Below are 22545 nucleotides of genomic sequence, written 5' to 3'. Positions count from 1 at the left end.
GTTCACCCAAAAATAAGAATTCTGTCATTTACTCACTCATTATGTTGTTCCAAAACTGTATGACTTAATTTCTTCTTTGGAACTCAAAAGGAGATAATAGGTAGAATGTTATGGGGACTGACATCCTCAGTCACCGTTTACTTTCATAGTATGGGAAATATTTTCACGCAAATTTCCGTGCTCCATGGAAGAAAAAAAAAAATTCATACTTTTAAGTAAATGTTGAGTTTTCATCATTTTGTGTGAACAACAAAAAATAAGAGAGAGAGAGAAAAAAAACATTATATTATTCATGATTAGTTGTCATTTTAATCCATTATTAGTTTTAAAAGTCTGTTGGATAGGTTTAAGTAATTCACTCAGCAATTTTTTCCTATTAAAAAAGTCAATAGTTTTGCTCCTAAAGAAATTAATTGTCATTTTGAAACATATGTATGAAATCATGACCACTCACATGAGATGTAGACTCCCTGTCATATCAGTAACCTTATAAAAGCAATTTTTTTCTACATGGAGAGGGTCTCCACATGGAGGCCGCCATGTCAAGATCACATGACCAGCCTGATACTGCTTGCTTAATCTCAGTAACCGTCTTGATATTGGACACTTTCACTCATGGATTAAATTAATCATGGCTGACTATGATGAGTGATGTTTTTCAATGGTATCAGAAACAAAAACATTATTGTCTTTGAATGATGCTGCATCCATACCCCTAGGTGTCAGTGTAAATCCAAAATGACCTATTCAAAAAATTACTGAGTGCACCTTTAACAAATCAAAATCACAATTTCCCCAAATACCCAAAGAAACCTGCTGAAAGAAAAAGATCACCCAAACATGTCAACATGACACGTTGTCACGTGACTCGCAAAAACCAGTGAGGTTTGATGTTATCGAAGTTGTCGCCATATTGGATTCAGCACTGTTTAGATAAGGTACGTCCCCAAACGGCACACTTCTGCATTAATCAATGTAATTTTGAAGTTAACTCTGAAAATGCAACAAAAAGAAGTGTACTACAAGTACACGGGTGAAGAACACTTCAACCGTCAAAACAGAGTGTGGATTGTTGGACACTTCATGCACTCAGCGCTCGTGGCTTGTCTTACGGAAGGGGCGGAGTTACCTGGCTGCGTTGCTGGTCTGACAAAACAATTGTAAATAATGGAGAATGTAGCAACTAGTGAAACTTCACTGAAGACAGCACCTTGCTTTACCATCACCCCACGCTGTGTGAATATGTATGTTGTTTGAGATATAAGTGTTGAACTGAGGTTGGCTAACGTTCTAAAGCTAGCAGCAACACATAGTTTGTGCTTGAAACGTTACTTCCATTTGCTGTTAAACGGCGAATACTTTCATGTAGTAAAAAGCTGTTTGGGACCATACTTCACTTTGAAAATTCATACACTACATGGCTGAATGCATAGTGTATTTTGTAAGTGCATAGTATATAGTGCGCCATTTGGGACACAGAGAAAGTGTATTAATGATTTGATTTGGGAGTAAAAGAAAAAACAATAAATTATACAAAGTGACCGTATGCCTTCAGAATACTTGGAATATGATGCATGAACTTCTTTTATGACACTTTTAGGTGCTTTATTAAGCATTAAAGTGAGTCCAGCCAACAAGACTTTTTTCAAAGGTCATACAGGTTTGGAACGACATGAGGATGAGTAAATGATGTCAGAATTTTCATTTTGGATGAACTATTCCTTTAATTACCTCCTGGGATACATGAACCTCTGGCTGGGAATGAATGGTTTAGTCCATGATGTAAGAAATATGTAAAAAATGTAACTTGCAAACAATATAATAAAAACGTTTGAATATTCATAAATCTGCCACCCTAGGCGGCATGGCATGGTTAAGCTATAAACTGCCACGCTCACGGCTTGCAAGTGTGAAAGGAGATGCGAGAGACAATATTTACCGTCTTGCGGGTCGACAAGAGATCATCTCCAAACACCATAACGAGCACCAAGGTGACGTGAACCTCAGGAATGTGTTAACATATTCGGCTCCTCGGGAGTCAAACTAAGGTGAGGGCTAGTGAGAAGTTTAGAGACTGTCAGTACTACCATTGACCTGGTTGCTGAGCCCTGTGAGCTGTAGCCTAGGGTCAGGTAAGTCCAGACTTAAGACTTCGGGCTCTTTCCCAATTGGGGGGCTCAACAAGGCGTCCATTCTCATATTAAACCCATCTTGGAGAACACGGGCTTGACACTATGAGAGAATTATCTATGCACAACAATATACAGAATTGTTGAGGGTTTGTTTTCTAAATGTCTCTTGAATTTTAATGGTTTCGATGGCCAATAATTAACCGCACAAAACATGTTTGTGTTGCAATTTAACCTGGATTTAATTTGTGGGTCATATAGTTGTGTTTATGGATGAGGTTGAGGGCATGTCCATGTTACAGATGAATTTGCACCAAAATACAAAATATTAAGTATGATTAAATGGACAGCCTTAGATGTTAACAACAAAAGATTTGGGAAGCGTTTTCTCCTCCATTTTAAATGTTAATAAGACCATTTAATCTGTGTGTTTTTTTTTTTTTTTTGCCCTTAGCATGGTTTCCCCCAAGCAGTCTGTGATTCAGAACAGATCTGCGTCCCACTAGTAAGCTCTTTTCTGGCCTGCAGTGACTATTTGGTCTGTGGTCACACATTTCAATGTTGTTCTCTCTCTATCTTTCTCTTTTTCCCCGTTCCTCTGCTCATCCTCATTTGAAGCAGCTCAGCCTGTCATTACAGTCTTTTATATTAGAGAAGAACCTCCTACCAGAACGCCGCTCGCCACTTCTGTGTAGTTTTTAATTGTGGCTCTGAGGTGGTGGATCGAGGCAGCTGCATCTCTGAGCCAAATTACAGATCAGCCTTACAGAACCAGAGTGATATGATACAAGCCATAAGACCTGTTTCTCACCCAGTGGGTGTGTACATCATCAAGATGAGCATCTATCTCTTTGTGTCCTCAAGGTCATTTCAAATTTAGACTGTACATCAGTGTTTCCTGTGCCCTTGTTCTCCAGCACCACGGCAAAAGAAATTACACTTAAGCTACCTGAGTTGTGAGCTTGTATCCTCAATTGAATGCAATGAGATAAAAAGAGCTTGTACTGCAAAATTACGCCAAAATAACACGTCTTTCTAATGCATTTGTTCGCTTGCCGCACTCTAAAAACCACCCAATAAAACAACAACAAAAAACATAAAGCAACTAGTGTCGTCTGATTCGTGCCCAAGTTACTCTTATGAGCCGGTTCTTCAAATTAATCGCTGAAAACGACTTACCAGCTTAAAGGAATAGTCACCCAAAAATGAAAATTCTCTCATTATTTACTCAACCGTATGCTGCCCCAAATGTCTATGACTTTCTCTCTTTTGCAGAACACAAAGATTTTTAGAAGAATATCTCAGCTCTGTAAGTCCATACAATGCAAGCGAACACTCTTTAAAAAAAAAAGGTTCTTTGGGGTTCTATATAGAACCCTAGGGTTCTTTACTCAGCTTCAAAAAAAACTTTATGCCAAAAAGGTTCTATTTACAATGATTTACAAAAAATAGGCACAAAAGCCTACAAAAACATGATAATTATGTATTTTATTATTGAAGATGCTGTAATAATTTAACAAGGGTTTTAGCAAAGACCTTCACCTAACTCAGAGCACTTCTGAAGTTCTGGCCTTCAACATCATCAGATCCATGATCAAGTGGAAGTCAAAATAAACATATTTCGCATTGTTGTATTGCATCAAGGTGTTTATGATACTAAATAACGGTTCATTTCTGTTTGCAGTGGCTCTGGAGTGCAGAATTACTAGTTTGACCATCATCATACAGATAAAACCCAATACTTCTATTCATGTAAGTTTTAAGATGTAATTTAGAGAGATAACACACTGTGCAAAATGTCTGTAATTTTAAAGGTAAAAGACAGTAAAAATGCTACAGAAAAAAATGTTAATTGATTAACTAGTATTAACTGTAAAATATACAGTACATTTTTTTAATATGTTTTAAAAGACAATACAGTAATTTTTTACAATAAAATGTGAAAATGAAAATTTTTAGATGTAAAAAGTCTGATTTTCCTGTATAATGGTAAAAATGTACATTGTTTAACAAGAGAGTACATGTGCTTTTTACAGTAAATTATTGTTAAAATTACAGTAAAAAACAATAATCGGGTGTTCCCACAGTTCCCTGCATGACCCATCATATTTCATTATATTTTATGGGAATAGTTATGTTTCTTATTTTTAATATCAGTTAAGCACATTGGGGTGTTTTGTTTTATATTTGATGTAGTTTAGTTAATGTTTACTGTATTATTTTAATTTCACATGTGTTACCCTGATGGTGTTTAGTGTTTGTGTGACTCTGAGCACTGTCTCTACATGTTCATTGGTCATTGCTCCTGGAAGAGCCACTTCCTTGAGGTTGAGGTTGACCAAGGTATTTTTTTTTTCCAGTCTTTAACTGTCCAGTTTTGGTGAGCGTGTGCCCACTGCAGTCTCAGCTTTCTGTTCTTGGCTGACAGAAGTGGAACCCGACGTGGTCTTCTTCTGTTGTAGCCCACTGAACTTCATGTCATCATGTGCTTTTCTGTAGTTTTTACGGTGATTAACAATACATTATAAAGTAAAAAGCAGATTTTTACAGTTTCAGAAGGTTAATATCAAGTTTATGATGTTTTTTTTTTTTTTTTTACAGAATTTTTTTTTTTTTACAGTGCCGGCGTGGTCGTGTAAATTACAACCGTTTTAAACTGTAAAATTTACAGGTTGTTCTGTAAAGTTGTTTACGTTTTTACTGTATTTTTTTACATAATTATTCTGGCAACCACAGCTGCCAGTTTTTTTTTTTTTTTTGTTTGTTTTTTTTTTTGTAAAAACAACAGGATTTTTTTAACAGTGCAATTTCTTTGTTTTTAATTATTCTGCATACTGACAGCAGGTCTATTAAATGTTACACATACTTACAGGGATCAGCACATCCATCCTCAAACTAATCTTTCATATGATGTCAAGACCCCAGAGAGTGCAGAGAGCAGGGGCGGATTGTGACTAGCAAGGGCCCCAGGGCCAATTTTCTTTTAAAGTTAAGATCTACGCAATCTATTTTCATTGATTTAAGTCTACCTGTTCTGTTATTTATAGTCAGATTAATTCAAACACACAGCACAGATGTGGTAAAGAAACCACTCAAACCAAACACATTTGCTGAACGGCCACTGTTCTTAAAGAGACAGTACCATTTTAATATTTTTTAAACATAATGTATACTCAATGTAAATACTACAAATTATGCATACAAAAAACAAGCATGTAACAAAATGTGTAAACTTGCAGATATTTAAAGGGGCTATAATACAGTATGAAATATTTTAACTTCATCAAACACTTTAAATATTGAAGAATTTAACAAGTAGGCTCCTACAGTAACTATGCAAGGATTTGGTGAAACTTGGCAAAGAGTTCAGGCAATTCTGGCTCACGCTGCTATATCTTTTTTAACTCATCTGAATTATGGGGTATGTTCCATTCAGAAGTGATCATCCCCACACCCAATTTCCTTCAATGACTTTACCCTCTCTTGTGAGAGCTTCAATGGGCTGAACGGTGTGGGGCTCAAAAGTAGTGGTCATTTGGTAATTGTATTGGAAATTCTGTTTGGAACAACCCTACAGCTTGGCTTGACCATTATTATTCTCCCATCAAAAAGGCCCTGTGAAGACATCATTTAAGCCAAAATCCTCTAGACTACATTACACTGACAGGATATTTAAATGATCTAAGAGTCTGTTTTGGAATGTTCGTAATTTCAAACTTCAGCTGTCAAAACTTCCACACAAGCCCTTTAATCTGCTTTAAGAGGCTCTCTTCTTTCTTTCTTTCTTTCTGTAAAATTTTTAACTTCAAGCATTTAAAACTATTTTAGACTTTCAGACAAGGTTTTGTCAGACCAACATTATAGTTTGTCTCAACAAACTTTATGTATCTAGTTTAATCAGTACTTTTGTCCCGCACAAAATAAAATAACAGTATCTTCTTTTTACCAACCACCTCAGCCAAGTTTTTTTTTATTTTTTTTTTTATGTAAGGCAAACATGCAGTTATGGCAATGAATGGTATAATAAACGTTTTTGTTCAACAGCCCTTTTATACAAAGAATAAAGCTTAACTCTATAGCCTAACATATGAAATAAGAGTCAGAAAATTCTATTTTTTAAACCTGTTTAAACCGATTTTTCTTTAAAATAGCGACATTTTAAGCACATGTTGCTTGAATTAGTAAATACTAATTTTGAAATATCAGTAACAATATAAATGCTATTGTTAATTTTACTTTATCAAAATCAGCAAAGATTTCACATAAGTGCATATAAATATGAAGGTAGCTATTTTGGAAATTATATTACAATGTCTTCTACTACCAGAAGAGCATGGAACTTTTCACCAGGAGACAGTAGACATCTCATACACATTGTGATGATGATGTAAAGTCTTTAGAAAGTAATGTATCAAATATGATATGTGCGGTGTTATAGGGTTAAAGAGTGGCTCAAAAAATGTAATTAAAAACAGGAAGGCAAAAGGGTCCTATAAGAGGGCTAGGGACCCTCATAGTCACAGGGCCCTGTTGAGGGGGGCCTTAAATAAGCTGTGGGGCCCACATATTTAAGCATATATAAACATTTGTTTTCAAAGTTGATGGGCCACAAGACCTTGCATCCCAGGGCCTCCACAGGCCCCTGGTTGTCAAGGGCCCCTGGGCTCTGGCCCCATTGGCCCAGTCCATAATTCACCTATGGCAGAGTCGGCATCAAACTGATGACATGGAGATGGCTGAAGTGAAGTGAAGTTTTGTTTAATTTGTTGTATCCAAAAGACCTCACTCAGTGTGTTTCATTATAACCATGCTGTAGGAAGACCCCCAGTGGCAACAAAATGATTCTGTATCTGCCCCAGTGCTAAAACTGTTTAACAGCTTTTCATAGGTCATTTGTTTTTATTTATTTTTACTTCGTTTTTTATTTGTTTTTAATCTTACTTATGGTTATAATGTTAACTTATAGTTAATGTTAAATTATTTAATGTGTATGATTGTTATATAAATAATATTATTACTAATTCACTTTTAGCTTATTATAACAAACCTGTGGATTTATTAAGTCAATTCTCATGACTGTTGCATTACGAATTGCATTAATTATTGCTTGTGTTGTTGTAAATAAAAACTACTAAAAATGCTTTACTAAATGATACTTAAATGTTTTGTTTTTTGTTGTTGTTGTTGTTTTTATGGTTATTTCACTTTCTTAGTGATATAGTATTTGAACTATTCAACTTGCAAATCCATTAAACATTCTTCTGGTAATAAAACAAAAAGATAATTTATAAATTAAACAAAAACCAAATGTTACAGTTGCATTTTGGGAACCCTAAAAGGTTCTATATAGAACCTTTCCACCTGGCTCAAAGAACCCTTTGGGGTACTTTTTAGGGGTTCCAAATTTGAAGCGAGCGATAGAACCCTTTAGGGTTCTATATGGAAACTTTTCTTCTAAGAGTGAATGGTGGCCAGAATTTGAAGCTTCAAAAAGTACATAAAGGCAGCATGAAAGTAATACATAAGACTCCAGTGGTTAAATCCATATCTTCTGAAGCGATATGATATGTGTGGGTGAGAAACAGATCAATGTTAAGTCCTTTTTTACTATAAGTCTACACTTTCACTTCCTATGCACGTTCACAGGAGGACTGAGTTTTTTGCTGATTCACATTAATTGTGCATATCGCCACCTACTGGGCAGGGAGGAGAAAAAAGTGAGGGATAAAGCAAAGGAAAACAATAAATAAATCATATTTGCATAACTGCCCAGTAGGTGGTGATAACCATGAAGAATGCAAACTGTCAAAAAACAGAAAAAGAAAACTCTTGTGAATGTGCCTAGGAGGGCTTTGTGAAAGTAGATTTATAGTAAGAAAATAAAAAAAAAATAAAAAAAGGACTTAAGTATTTTTCTGTTTCTCACCCACACCTATCATATCACTTTTGAAGATATAGATTTATCCACTGGAGTCATATGGATTACTTTAATGCTGCCTTTATGTGCTTTTTGGACCTTCAAAGTTCTGGCCACCATTCACTTGCATTGTATGGACCTACAGTTCAAAAATTCTTCATTTGTATTCTGCAGATGAAAGAAAGTCATACATATCTGGGATGGTTAGTAAATGATGAGAGAATTTTACATTTTTTGTGAAATATTCCTTTAGTAGTTAACGGTTTGAATCAGACTGATGAATCCTTTACTGAGAGCACTCACTGAATCAGAAAAGACTAATAACATCTGACTCACTTTCCAAAAGGAAGTTTTGTTCTTAAAGGATAATGAAATGTAAATCAGTCTTTACATTTGTTGTTCATATAACATGTAGTTAAAGAAACACTTTTGCAATACAATTTTTGTAATAAATTCAATGAGAAATTAACAAATTAACTATATATATAAATATATTACACTCACTGAGCACTTTATTAGAAACACCTGTACACCTCCTTATTCGTGCGATTATCTAATCAGCCAATTGTGTGGCAGCAGTGCAGTGCATAAAATCATGCAGATACGGGTCAGGAGCTTCAGTTAATGTTCACATCAACCATCAGAATGGGGAAAAAAATGTGATCTCAATGATTTGGACCGTGGCATGATTATTGGTAACAAACAGGCTGGTTTGAGTATTTCTGTAACTGCTGATCTCCTGGAATTTTAATGCACAACAGTCTCTAGAGTTTACTCAGAATGGAATCAAAATCAAAAACATCCAGGTCATGATGAGAGAAGTCAACGGAGAATGGCCAGACTGGTTCAAGCTGACAGAAAGGCTTCAGTAACTCTGTACAACTGTAGTGAGCAGAATAGCATCTCAGAAAGCACAACACGTCGAACCTTGAGGCGGATGGGCTACAACAGAAGAAGACCACGTCGGGTTCCACTTCTGTCAGCCAAGAACAGAAAGCTGAGGCTGCAGTGGGCACACGCTCACCAAAACTGGACAGTTAAAGACTGGAAAAAAAAAAATACCTTGGTCAACCTCAACCTCAAGTTGTTGGGAAATACCTGTTTTTGTGACCACATATTCTATGTCAACGTGAAATGCAGTTCACAAACCATTTTACTTTTGTAAGCTGGCATTTAGGGAGGGACTTTATCCATCAGGAATAATTAGATCATGAAAAGATGCAGTTACATACCACAATGTAGTAGGGGAGGGATTGAAGGGGATGGGAGGGATTAAAGAGAGAGGGATTCACGACGTGAGCCGAAAAGGAAAGATATGTCAATTTTGCATCATAAATAGCATCAATTTTGATTTCATGTTGACTTTATTGCAACAAGTTGCATTGCTTGGCAACCGTAAACAGCCTACAATTTGGCTAATGAACTATATTAATTAGTGGAAGAATCATTTATTCTGATTATAAATAATTTTAAATGTGACATTTCGACATTGGTGTCTTTTATCATATTCTTATTGCTGCCAATAATACGCTTGTAACATTGGTTATTGCTTTGTTTGATCATCTGTTCTGCCTTGTCATTTTGATAATATTTTGTCTGAACACAAGGAACTTAATGGCACCTTGTAATGTGCCGAGTTTGTTTTATGCTCAAATATTTTCATAAACTGCACACTTTTACTCTAGCTTGAATGTCATCTTAAGTCTGGGGCTCTGTCTCGCATGTGCTCTGTTTGGAGAGCTGTGATCTGTTTGCTTGTCTTTGCTGTGTTTCGTCTAAAGACTGCTGCCCACCCTGAGAGGCTACAGGGAAAACATATCTGTGTACTGACCCATCGCTGCATTCGCTTGGCTAGTGTACTGCACTGCACTGCAGGTGTTGCCCTGGGAGGAAAGAAAAATACAGCCTCAAATGTGGTAGATTCACACATTCTCCATATTTCCTACGTAATAATTTTCAATATTGACACAATGCAACTCACTGTTTGATTCTGCTTTGCATGTGAAGACAGGACTGTCATATATGATTACTATCACAAAACAAGAGCGAGGGGGAAAGGTGGCTCTCAGGGGCCAAACCATATTTTCCTCAATGAGCGCTCACACAACTTTTTAAGAGCACTCAAACTCAACCCACATTAATTTATGCCTGTTGTGTTAGTCCAAATTACACAGGTGACCTATCCCCTTCCAGCTCTATGAGATCAAAAATGGCGAGGGGGAGGACTACCCCTTCGGAGCAAGTTTAATTTCAGCCCTCCTTCAAATCATTCACACCGCAATTCCCCACGGCTGCACTAGCCGTGTAAAGGGACTGTATGTTTTGTCCTGAAGCTTCCACATAAGGAAACCATTAACATATCTGTGCTTCTCGGCTCTGTAATCACCCTGTACCAACGTTTCATCCACCAACAGCAGTACTATAGAGAATTAAGCATTTGTTTATCTCAAATAAATCACTATACTATTACTTAGGATTAGGGTTAAGGATTTAAACAAACTTCAAACCCTAAGTTTACATTTATATTGAGTGATTTAGCAAAATGACAAGTTTTAAACTTAACTTTAAACCATTTGTGATTCAAACATGAATGGTTCCCCAGATTTTGAGGAACAGTTAAAACAAAAAAAACAAAACAAAAAAAAAACAGACCGGCATTGAAGGTGGGACCTGAGGCATATCTAGGGACCAGAATATCATACTTGGGGATGGTATTGTTTGACTTGGGCCGGTGAGCAACCACTCAGTAGTAACCACCTAGCAATTCCCTTAGCAACCGCATAGCAACATGCTAAAAACATTCCAAATACTTTAGCAACCAAATAGCATTGCCCTGGCAATCACCTGTCACACTCCAGTTGTCTTAGATGAGTATTGATGCCTTTGTTTATTTACAGGTAAAATGCTCCAATTGAAAAGTCCCCCAATTCCCTCCGATAAGGGGCATGTTTGCATTGGATGACAAATACACACCAAAAAGGGGCACATGTATTCTTAATAATTAATTCTTACTCGTTATTCAGATTGCAGACAGAAACTTCTCTTAAATATCATTTTGTGTGTTGTATATTTCAGATACTTACCAGCAGAGGGGTTTCATTCATGAGACAAGTGTGCTGCACAACTTTTTTTGAACTGTTTTTATATGATCTATTTGTATATCCTCATTTTAATAAACTCATTTATTAAACCGCATAAAAAAATTTTGGTCTAAAATAATTGGTCTAATTTTTTCATTACACCCCCAAATAAATAAAAAAAGACTCCAATTATTTATAAAAAATATAGTATATATTTACAATCTTATAATGAACAGAAATTTCAACAACAACAATTTTTTTTTACCTAAATTTGTAAGCATTTAATTCTGGATCTGTTCACTCTATCTTCCTTTAAAAAGTCTTAATTTATTCCACTAGATGGCAGCAAGTACTAGAAAAATATTTTTTCCTCTATTGCCTTCCATCACAAAATGCAGATCTGAAATGTAGGTGCGCATTTTAGGCCTCACAGATGTGCTTGTCCATTGACATTCTGCCTAATATTCAGTTCATGCACCTCCCCCAATCTTTCATTGAATATCTTGGCCTCTGAGTGGACTAGAAGCTCAATCTAGGTGTCATTAGAAATCTGAGATTTTCCCCTTTGCTATGATATAAAACATTTTATCACCAATAGTTGATGACATATTTTCAGATGATTTGTGTAGCATGCTTTTCCTGCTGGACTGCATATTTTGTTCTGGACATCTTAGATATAACATTGGATTATTCACCCAAGCAAGCTCACAGACAAGGAAAAATGGCTCATTTTTTTAGAAAACGGTCTAAAAAAAGCAGATATAACATTTTTGGCTACTTGGGGCTTACAGCAGCAGTTATCGGCATATAAAAGAGATGTTTGTATTTGATGTCTTACAGAAATCGTATTTCACAAATCTTTCAAACTGTGGTATTAAGGCAACAAAATAAACTGTACAGTCACATTCCTGAGAATGAGAGCTTTCATTTGATATTTGACTTTTTGATTTAAGTGCTATGTGAAGGTCTTTTATATTCACATTAATATTTGTACCACGTTACCTCTAGGGGGCGCTTATTTGCGATGCAGATGTTTTCAGCCCTTATTTTGTTATTTTATGTAACATAAATTTGTTGGTGGCAAAATGTATGGTATTCTATGAAAAGTTCAGATTCTAAGCTTTCAAATGATACCCCATATGTCTGACTTATGTATCAGGGGACTTATTTCGTGATATAGTGCCTCGGCGGGTCCATAGAGCTGAAGGGGTTAAATTAGTCCCTTTTACTCATTTGGTTGATATTTATTTGATTCTAAACATAGTTTGAGTTTTCTACTGATATGCTGTAAAAAATAAATAAATAAATAAATAAATAAAATCACAGAGCATACATTATTTTCTAAATCTTTCAGTTCCTTTTATTTCTCTCAGTTTCTCACTTCTGAAATGACTGGTCCTTAATATATTTTCTTAGAAAAACTACATCTGCTGAAACAGCTCAGGGAACTTTTTTTTTCTTTTCTTTTTTTTTTTTTTTTTTCTTTTTTTTTAACCTTACATTGTTTTGTATCCCTTGCAGGCCAGTAAATCAAATAATCCAAACATATGACTATAGTTGATATACTGTATGTGTTCTTACTTGCATGATAGGATTGTGAAGGTGATAAAGTGACTTTTGGAGTAGGTACGGAATTAGATGAAGGACTTATTTCTCGGCCGTTGATGAAGTATGTTCTTTAGGTATGCAGTTAAACATATTTCTGGAAATACTACATCTACTTGCCATGTTAGCATTGTCCTTTGACCCGTATATTGTTTAACCTATGATGTACTGACGACAAGTGTGAAACTGCACATTTTCAGGTGTACAATTAAACCACGATTAACAACTTTCTTTGTACTTTCTTTTTTCTTTCATTTTTTTATTATTCAGCTTGTCAAAATGAAACACTCCACATCCGTAGCCTTAAGGGCTTTTTGCACACTGTGTTGGAGGGAAGTACGTGTATGTGGGTGCAGGGCTAGTGGGGCAGGAGGTCATGCATTTGTCAGAGGTGCTTCAAACACTTTGAATGAAGAGGCCAGTAAATATAGAAAAATACAGATTTATGCAAAAACACTGACAGCACTAAATTTACACACTGTGAATTAGTGTGCCACATCAGTCCAGATGTAATTTCCATAGACTAGTCTGCATGTGTACTCCACACCAGATTTTACAGCCACTTTAGTGTTTTAAGCCATTTTCTTGTCCAGTTTTATTCTGCCTCCAAAAGCAGCGGAAATCTCCCAGGTGGTGGAGAGTGGAAGAATTTTAGGGAAGAGGGGGTGAGATTGTAGCTGAGGAGAGTTCTTGGTGCTTCCCAGGATGAGGGAAAAAGGTGGTGTTGCTGGCAGTGGATGAACACTGGAAGTCTGTTCACCATCACGATTAATGTGGTAATAATAATAATAAGTTTAATTTGTATAGCGCCTTTCCAAACTTTAAGGTCACTTCACAGTCATGTTACAAGACAATTACATTCAGAAAAATAAAAATGTAAACTGAAAAAATAAAATAATACAAAATACAAAATAAAAGTTAATTAGAAAATTTCATAAAAACAAACTTTGATTGTTCACTGGACATCTCTTGCCTGGAAGTTTAAAACAGCTTAAAAAGGCTGATATGAAGTGGTTGCTAAGCAGATGCTAAGATATTTAAGTGGTTCCTATAGGACGTTGCTGAACAGTTGCTAAGGTGTTCTGAGTGTTTGATTGACAGTTGCTAGGCAGTTAGTAGGGTGGTTGCTAGGTGACAGATAGATAGAAAGAAAGAAAGAAAGAAAAGAAAGAACCTCCCATTACTTTGTTATTGTCTTCTCACTTTACTATGTGTCTGGAGCATTCCACAAATGTGCTGCTGTTCCACCAGAATCCTTCCCTGACTATTTAGATTGCTTACATTCTGAGTAAACAATCTCCACCTGTGGTTCCCAGATGATGTGCACTGCACATGTCGAGGCACACACCTGCCCTGTAGATGTTCTATCCAAGGCCTCACATCATTACCACTGTCCTCAGCCGTGTCCTGATTTGATCAGCTAGTCTGTGATTCAGCGCAGACTTTTGTTTGCGAACTAAAGCCAAACATATGCTACACTGCCACGTCATCTCAAGTTGAGCACGGATGCTGTCCTGCAGGTTCACCGGTCTCCCTGCATATACACGTGGAGCTGTTTTAGGGCAACAAGGCCAGTTTTGGCCACTTTGAATTGAATTATTAGACAGCGTGAGTCTCAGACATTTGAGGCACTAATTTTCATCTTGAGAGTCTTAAGATCAGGATTGTTGACCCTGTATATTTTAAGTTCAATCAGAAGAATATCATTTAATGTGTACTGGCTGCAAAGCTTTTGTTGACATTGGGGCAGGGAAACAATTCAACACCTGTTCAGACAAGTAAAGGTTTTAAGTAACACATAATGCAAAATGTTGTTTCACTCTCTTGTACAACATGCTAATTTCCATTTATAATCAGAAACCAAATACGGTTATTTATTATTTACAGATTACATTTATTGTATGTTCTGTGGATTACATAGCCTACTTACAATTGATATTTTCTCCCAAAACACTAAATAGGAAAAAAAATAAATAAATAAAATAAAATAAAAAATACCACAGCAGTTTCCTGAACACCTGTTTGTTACTAGCCATATGCACTGCAAAATGTTCCTGATCCATGAGTCATTGCGTACAATATCTAAAAGTTGATTTTGTGGTAATTTGATCTAGTATTTCTTAACTTTTAAAATGCTGCAAATATGTAGCTAATGAAAATCCCTGAAATTATCACATGTATTTTTACTGTCATTTTTTTCAGTTTTGTTCAAGGTGATTAAATCAAAAGTTTTTCAATAACTCTCCAGAATAAAAGACGTTGTTTTTTATTAAGTGGGGGGAAGAGATATGTTATGAAGAATGTTCAAAAGGGGCTCACATGTGTACAACAATGCATTGACTGATCCAATCACAATGGAGATTCAATTGTTTATAGAATACTTGAGATGTTATGAAATGCCAAATGTAATTAAAATGTACAGAACATTTTGCAGTCTTTTCTGAAGAAGTTCTTTTGAATCATTTTTTTAATATGTTACTCAAAAAAGCATCTTGCTGTCTTAAAGTATTTGTATAAGTTGACAAATTTTGCCCTATAACTTTTGCCCCTATATCTACAAGTGTATTCGACTATAACCCCCAGGGACCCCCTCACCAAATGTTTTGGAAAATGACTTTTAATCGAAACAACCTTACAAAAAAAAAAAAAAAAAAACACAATTCTCCCGCCAAGTAATATAGTTCATTAGTCTAACTATGTAACCTGTTTACTGTTGCCGAGCAACACGAGAACTATTATAGAATTTGCGGTCACACAGGTGTGTGTTTTACAATGGCTTCGAGCTCGGCTCATCTAATCAGCATTTATAGCCAGAATTATCCATTTTATAGGCCAACGCCAAGCTAGTGTTCTTTTTGGTAGAAGCCTGTATCTTCTCATTTTTAAGTTGTCTGTTTTCGTCTATAAGCTAACTAATATCGACACATAAGGTAAAATGAGCCACTAGGGTGGTAACCTACATATCTGATTCTAGGTTTACCGCAGAAGGAAATATGTGTCCTGCCAGCCAACCCCCCCACACTGTAGTAATGTAACCTTGGCATTAGCTTAGACATGAAATCCTTTCCGCGGCGCATGCAGCGTAAACCTTTACTTTATCCGTTTAACTGCAAATTAAAATTTTGTTGCTTTTTCCGTCTGATTTTACGGGAAACATCTGGGTCTCGCGCACCGCACCGCCGTAACTGTGGCCTGAGGCGCTTTGGCTCGGAAAAAGGCGGGAATAATGAGGCTGCTATCAAACGCGCTGCCGTTGGAGACTCTGCGCTCTCCCTCATAACAATGAACACACATCCCTTCAAGACGTTTTCATTCAAGAGCCTCTCAGGTCATTTCTTTTTCAGCTTTTTGCTGATCGAGAGGAATGCCGACCCCAAGGTATTTTTCGACATTTTTCGGGCTCATACACAAAGCACTGTTTTGTTGACGTAACGTCGAGATTGACAGACGTAACCTAGGGTATGAACTCCTTTACGTTCTTAAAAACAACTCCAAAGAGTAGATGTGAAATTATAAACATGCTATTCACGTGGACACGTGCCGCGCGCTATTTATTTTTCATTGTTAGTTCATGTAGCCCACTCACATGTGCAGACGGACGTCTTTGACCGTTTTGTCAGTAGTTAAAAAAAAAACAAAAAAAAAAAAAAAACGAGTGTGGAGATCCCCGGGGTTTTCTTCCCTTCCGTTAAGCTTAAATACATCATGCAGGTGCACAGAATAAAAAGAGATGTGTGTATCTATCATTTTGGTTCTCACTCTCCACGGCAGTTTGCATCAGAGTTTTGTGTCTATAAGTTTCACAGTCTACAAGATCATCACCACAAGAAAATACTGAAAGACTTTATTTTTTAAACTGCACCGCTATTCTCATAAGTGTCGCAATATAGACCAAGTTCATCAGTCTTCATTCAGACTTCAGTTATATTACTGCCCTAAAATAGATCATAAACTAACATAATTTGTCAGCTACCAAATTAAAAACAATCAAAAGAACAAACAAGGCTTCGCTGTTAAGTGCTAATAGAAAACTGGAAATAAAGGTTTTCTGACATGGTAGGTAGCTGTTCTGAAATGCAGATTTCAATGAGCTTTTTCCTAGAACAGGCTTTGGTTACAGAAAAAAAAAAAGAAAGAAAAAAAGGTGCTTTTATCAAACCTCAAACCTCAATGCCTCGACAATGGAATCGTTTCTTTTAGTAGATTTTTATCAAGTAAAGGCATGGGGAAATGAGATGTAAACAATCAAATGCTTTGCGAGCGTTGGGGAAGATTTTAAGGACAAAAAATGAAAAGGTATTTTAGGGGTTCGGTATTTAAAATCTGTGGTTATCTGCGGTTGTCAAAGAATTCCCCTCCAGCCGTCGGATTTTCAGTTATTTCTGCTTATTAAATCGGACAGGGGTTTTTTATTTTATTTTATTTTTTTAATAAGCTACTAGCGGTAAAACTGGCTGAACTTTCTCCTCATCTAATGAACCTGCACTGTTTTATAACGGTTTTCTTTTTGTAAGAAAAAAAGGGGGGCATCTGAACTATAGAACAGATGTGTAGGCCTGTGTGTTCTGCTTTCCTCACTCCCTTTTAAATTAAATACAAATCCTTATGTAAACAGATGATGAGTGAGTTAACTTATAAATAGACCCAGTCTTGCTATGGTCCTTTAGCACTTAGATGTGGACAAATAGAAATCAGTTTACCCAAACATTTCAAAAATATGTTTTAATAAATAAGCAAAATGTACAATGGACGGAAATTGAGAATGTTGCATAGGAAAACTGTAATGTATGCATTAATCCATGCAGTGTACTTCAAGATAGTAATACTCTAAATTGCATTGGTCCCTTAAAAAGCTCACAATACTCACAGGTAGCCTATGTACAATAGTTTTTTGTTCATATATATATATATATATATATATATATATATATATATATATATATATATATATATATATATAAAACTCTTCTGTTTTAGAGTCAAACACACAATATAGTTTCCATAAGATAACAGACGCCTTCCTGTACTATCACCATGGATGGAGACATATAAGAATAACTTTTGAAAAAGATTAAATGTAGGCCTATTTGTTGACACAGGAGATGTCATCTACTTTGTTTCTAAATGGTTCCTTTTATTTTGTCCTTCATTATGCTGTTGGGGATGCCCAAGTCTGTAGGTGTATTCACTGAATGTCCTTTGGCCACGCCATTGAGGTTTAGAGGTTAGTTAATAAATCCTTTGGTGTCTTCAAAATTAGTGGAAGTAAACAGTCTGTGGGAGAGAGAGAGAGAGAGAAAGAGGGGAAAAAAACAACAACAATCTTGTAAGAAACCAACAAGAAACACTTAAGTTCAACTGATACCCACCTACCTTAACATATAGGTCTTAATTTATTTTCTATGATGGGTTTGTCGTTGAATACAGCCTTAGTTTAAGAACTGAAGAAATGGGAAGCTATTAATGATCCCATTATTTAATTCTGAGTGGGAGCACATGCTTACACAGGAAAAGGCTTGGTTCAAACATGCTACACAAATCCCAGGGTGGAATTACGTCACTGGAAATAACTGTTTTTAAAGAGGTCATTTGGTTTGGTTTGAAAAGGCTATACACCTGCCTTTCTTCTGTATTTCTTCAGTGGCACAAATTACTTTATCCAAATAAGTTTATAAGAAACAATCACTAATATAATGGCAAGGGTTAATTTGAACATTTTTCCCAGCTGTGTGTTGTCAAAAAATGATTGATGGAGGTCTTCACGGGTCTGTAGCATAAAACGAGACCACCTATTGTATCTGCGTGATCAAGCCAGACTCGCTGGTGGAATGAATAAAGATAGTTCAAATGCTGTGATCCTCGGTTTATCCCAACTTGTTTTCCCAATTTTTAGGAAATAGTTTGCAAATAACCTACTGATTATTTAAATAGGCCAGGTTCAGATCGCACACTCCGTTTCTTTACGACGTTATTTGTAACTTTTCGTCCTGGAAAGTAAATGTGAAAAAAAAAAAAAAAAAAAAAAAAAAAAAGCGGCAATATGGATTTCAGCTCCATCCAGATTGTTAGCCTATTAAATTAAATGTAAATAATTAAATACTAACCCAAATCGGAATGATCTTGAAATAACTAAATTAATCTTCTTAGTAAATGTTTATTTGTACAGAAACAATTGTTTTTCTAAAAGCTTTTAATCGTGCCTGAAAATGGTCGATTTTGCCTTAAACATATCAATCTTTCTCACTATGGTTCCACTGGTTTCTTTGCAGATATTTAGGATGCATAAACATGGTTTAAATGGTAGAACACCTTGGAAAGGTCACAGGGTTTTCTTGAGGGTATTCAGAGAGCCTGCTTAAAAAATGCCTTTCGTCTATCCTAATCATGAATATGGATCTTTTTTTGTATTTTTTATTTCTCCTTGTTTTTGTAGCTAATATTTAGGCCTACGAATGTGCCGACAATTGAACGTTCCAGATATGACCCAAGTTTGTAACTTTATAACCACTTTAAATGCTGGTTTGAGATGTCATTCCTGTGGCTCATGAGAGGGAAAATGTTCTGCTCTGAATATAAATGATCCGTGAGGAATTTCTCACGGTCGTATCGTTATTATTTCATAAGACTTGAGAAATGCGATGTACAAATGTTAATATGTTTATTTGTACTGGATAATAGTCGAATTACTGTCATTCAAAATATGTGCTTGCCTTATTCCTTCCTTCCTTGATTTAGTGATTTAACTGGAAACGATTTGCTGTTTATAGGCTTGCATTTGACATTTGGCCTTAAGCCTGTTCATTTTCTAAAAAAAAAAATTAATAAATAAAAAAAACCGCGAGGATGCAAATCTTTGTTTCATTATATAATCTAAATATTGCTTGGATGATGTTGACAATAATAAACAATCCTCGTCATACGTAGCATTTCTTCCCAGTGATTCTGTTAACATATCACTGGTTTATGTCTTGTTGTATCTTTGAGAGGACATCCTGGGATTTTCTGTGATACCATATATTTGGGGGTGTGGTCAGTTTAATAATAATAATAATAATAATAATAATAATAATAATAATAATAATATATGATCAAATACGAGCAGTGAATATATATAATCAAAAAATCTGAAATAATCAAATAATAAAAAATAACAAAAATTATACAAAATTGTGATAGCCTACATTTCTTTTGAATCAAATACTATGTTGATGTTTAAAAAAAAAAAAAAAAAAAAAAAAATCTAAATGCCCATTTTTTGCTTGGTCTCAAGAGGATATTGCTGCATTCTTCAGCTGAACTGTCAAAAGCTGAAAATAATGCAGTTTGAATTTCTTTCAGTGCAAGTTACTGCTGCAACATATCCGCGCCCCAAAGAACTAGGCTATATATAGATCGACAAAGCAATATTGAAATATATGATGTCTTTGGTTGCATTGCCATCTCTCTACCCACCCGTTCGGCATCGTATGCACGTCTCTCGCTGCTAGTGGGAGGCAGACATCGACCACGCGCCCTCCATCCTCCACACCGAAAACGCGTAACTGAGTCTTTCGTGCGCGACGTAGCTGCAGCTCGACATCTTGTTGTCCATCTCGTCGCTCTGCAGCACCTGACAGAGGAAGTCAATGTACCTGGAGGCGAGCTTGAGCGTCTGTATCTTGCTGAGCTTATCCGAGGGAAGCGTGGGGATGATTTTGCGCAAAGACGCGAAGGCTTCATTCAGCGACTGTGTCCGTTGCCTCTCCCGGACGTTGGCCAGCACCCTCTGGTTCTGCAGCTCCTCGTACGACTGCGTGCTGCTCGGGCTCGGCTTTTTGCTCCGTTTATTCACGGAACTCGGGCTGCTGCTGCTATCCTCGCTCGACTTTTTACTGTTTCTCCTTTTCCTCCCGAACCTTTTGTGTTGTCTGTCCAACTCCTCCTCGCTGGTCACCAGGCTATCCACTGGGGAGACGGGAGAACTTGAACTCTCTTCCATTTCTTTTTTCAAGAAATGCAAGGCCAGAGAAAAAGCGCTCTCCACCTTCGAATCCGTGGTTAGAAAGTTAGATCCGAGCGTTTCGGTGGGCAAGAAAGTTTTTATTTAGTTTATGTGTCCTCCTGAAGTCCTGCGCTGCTGCTGCGCTCTCTCTCTCTCTCTCTCTCTCTCTCTCTCTCTCTCTCTCTCTCTCTCTCTCTCTCTCTCTCTTTCGCTCTCTCTTTCTATTTAGACTACGACTCTACTTCCAAAACTAGAGCTTGGCACAGGAAGTTTTTTCCTAATTTTTGGGAAACTTTATCCAAGTCTCTGATGCTAAATACTAGTCTGAATGAGGGGGAGGAAGCACTGAACTCTGATTGGTTGACTAATAAACAGGGAGGAACCGTTTTAAGTTACATTGACTGAAGCACCTCTCCTCTTGGCTGTCCCTCACATTTTGTCCCACATATTGTTTTATATTACATTGCTGATATTTTCATCTCAACCTCACTCCTTAGGTTTAGGGTTCTGTCTTGTGTAAGCAACAATAATGACAACAGACATTACAATTAATTAAAACAGCTTTTCCTTGTTATGTAAGTAATGTAAATTGTTATTCAGTTAATAATGATTCATCTTTTTGTCTAACACTGAGATGGATACAGACTGCATGGGGTTTAGCCTATGCATTTGGAAAAGAAAAGAAAAGTGAAGCGAGAAAGAAACAGGTCCCAAAATGTGTAGCCTACTGAATTTCATTATTCACCATAACGAGCTCGAAATCTTGCTGCCTTGCTGCCCAGTCAGTCAATTGACTTAACATTTTTTACGAAGGTATACCTACCAGGAAACTAGTTTCAGAAAGACTTCCAAAGCACCATAACATAATATCTAATGATCTAGAAAAATGTCAAGTGACTTTTAGAGATAAGCAATTGTTTAATGACTAGCTACAATGTTTATTTATCAGTATACATGGAATCACAAGTTTAAAAAGAAATTAACTTGACTTGTTTCAACGGCTTCATCCTATGCCATTTTTATTCTGTGGAATATCTATGCCATATTTATGCACCCGTCAGATGACGGCATCTTAAGAGATCATTTTTCAGATTTTAGACACATACGTATGTTGAAAGTCATCCACTAAACTAGCCCTGATTTCACTTCCAAAATTCGTTCATGACATTTTGGCCTACCAGGCATCTGAAATTGTTTTTCATTTTGTTTTTCATTGTTATTAAGATGCCACAAAAGGTCTCGCACCTCTTTCAGTTGTGGTAAATAGTAGAGAAATTTCTTCACAGGCATTTTCTTCACGCCATCCTTACAAGTCAGATGAAAAACCTCTCCCTATTGTTTTCCAGAATAAGTCCAAGGTTTCACAATACCCTAAACACATGTACGAGTCAGCCTGTTGTGAGGAACTTTTGGCAAAACCTCAGAGGCTTTTTCTCTCACAAGGCCATTTGAATGCCGGGTCTGGACTGTCTCTTTGAATAAGACAATAATAATGCATGTCAGATTTCTTTTACCAGTGTCCAAAGGGGCTCTGGGATGTTTTGTATATGGCTGCAGCTTGGTCAGATTTGTAAGGTTTTCAATTGTAAACGATGCCTTATTTCAGAGGAGAGATTTGTTTCCCTTTGATTTATGCATGTAATCCACGTGCGAATGGAGCGCTGACACCTGGTCCAAAGCCAGCGAGAATAGCCTTAAGGAAGATTCTTGGAAGATCTCGATGTCTATTCTGATTACACCAAAGACGTTCTGGAAGGGTTTAGAGATGTTTTTTTATGGATAATGAAAGCTTTTTAATCAAAGATTATAGTTTTACACACCACAATATCTTTA

The 22545-nt window shown here is 36.4% G+C and overlaps 1 protein-coding gene across 1 annotated transcript; it reads right to left on the bottom strand.

Annotated features, from left to right (window-relative positions):
- Window positions 1-17645: 17645 nt before the first annotated feature.
- On the bottom strand, window positions 17646-20982 carry LOC127447387 (twist-related protein 2-like). Its single transcript, XM_051709235.1, has 2 exons — window positions 20184-20982; window positions 17646-18005 (listed from the first exon to the last, which is right to left on the bottom strand). Exon 1 carries the CDS (start codon window positions 20707-20709, stop codon window positions 20215-20217), a length of 495 nt encoding a protein of 164 aa, XP_051565195.1. The 5' UTR covers window positions 20710-20982; the 3' UTR covers window positions 17646-18005; window positions 20184-20214.
- Between the last annotated feature and the right edge of the window lie 1563 nt (window positions 20983-22545).

The sequence above is a fragment of the Myxocyprinus asiaticus genome, chromosome 10 (genome assembly GCF_019703515.2).
Source record: "Myxocyprinus asiaticus isolate MX2 ecotype Aquarium Trade chromosome 10, UBuf_Myxa_2, whole genome shotgun sequence".
Lineage (NCBI taxonomy): Eukaryota > Metazoa > Chordata > Actinopteri > Cypriniformes > Catostomidae > Myxocyprinus > Myxocyprinus asiaticus.
This window is presented reverse-complemented; position numbering and strand designations above follow the sequence as displayed.

What these genes read in the sequence shown, in the direction of transcription:
- LOC127447387 (XM_051709235.1), bottom strand. Translation starts at nt 20,709, where the DNA reads ATGGAAGAGAGTTCAAGTTCTCCCGTCTCCCCAGTGGATAGCCTGGTG.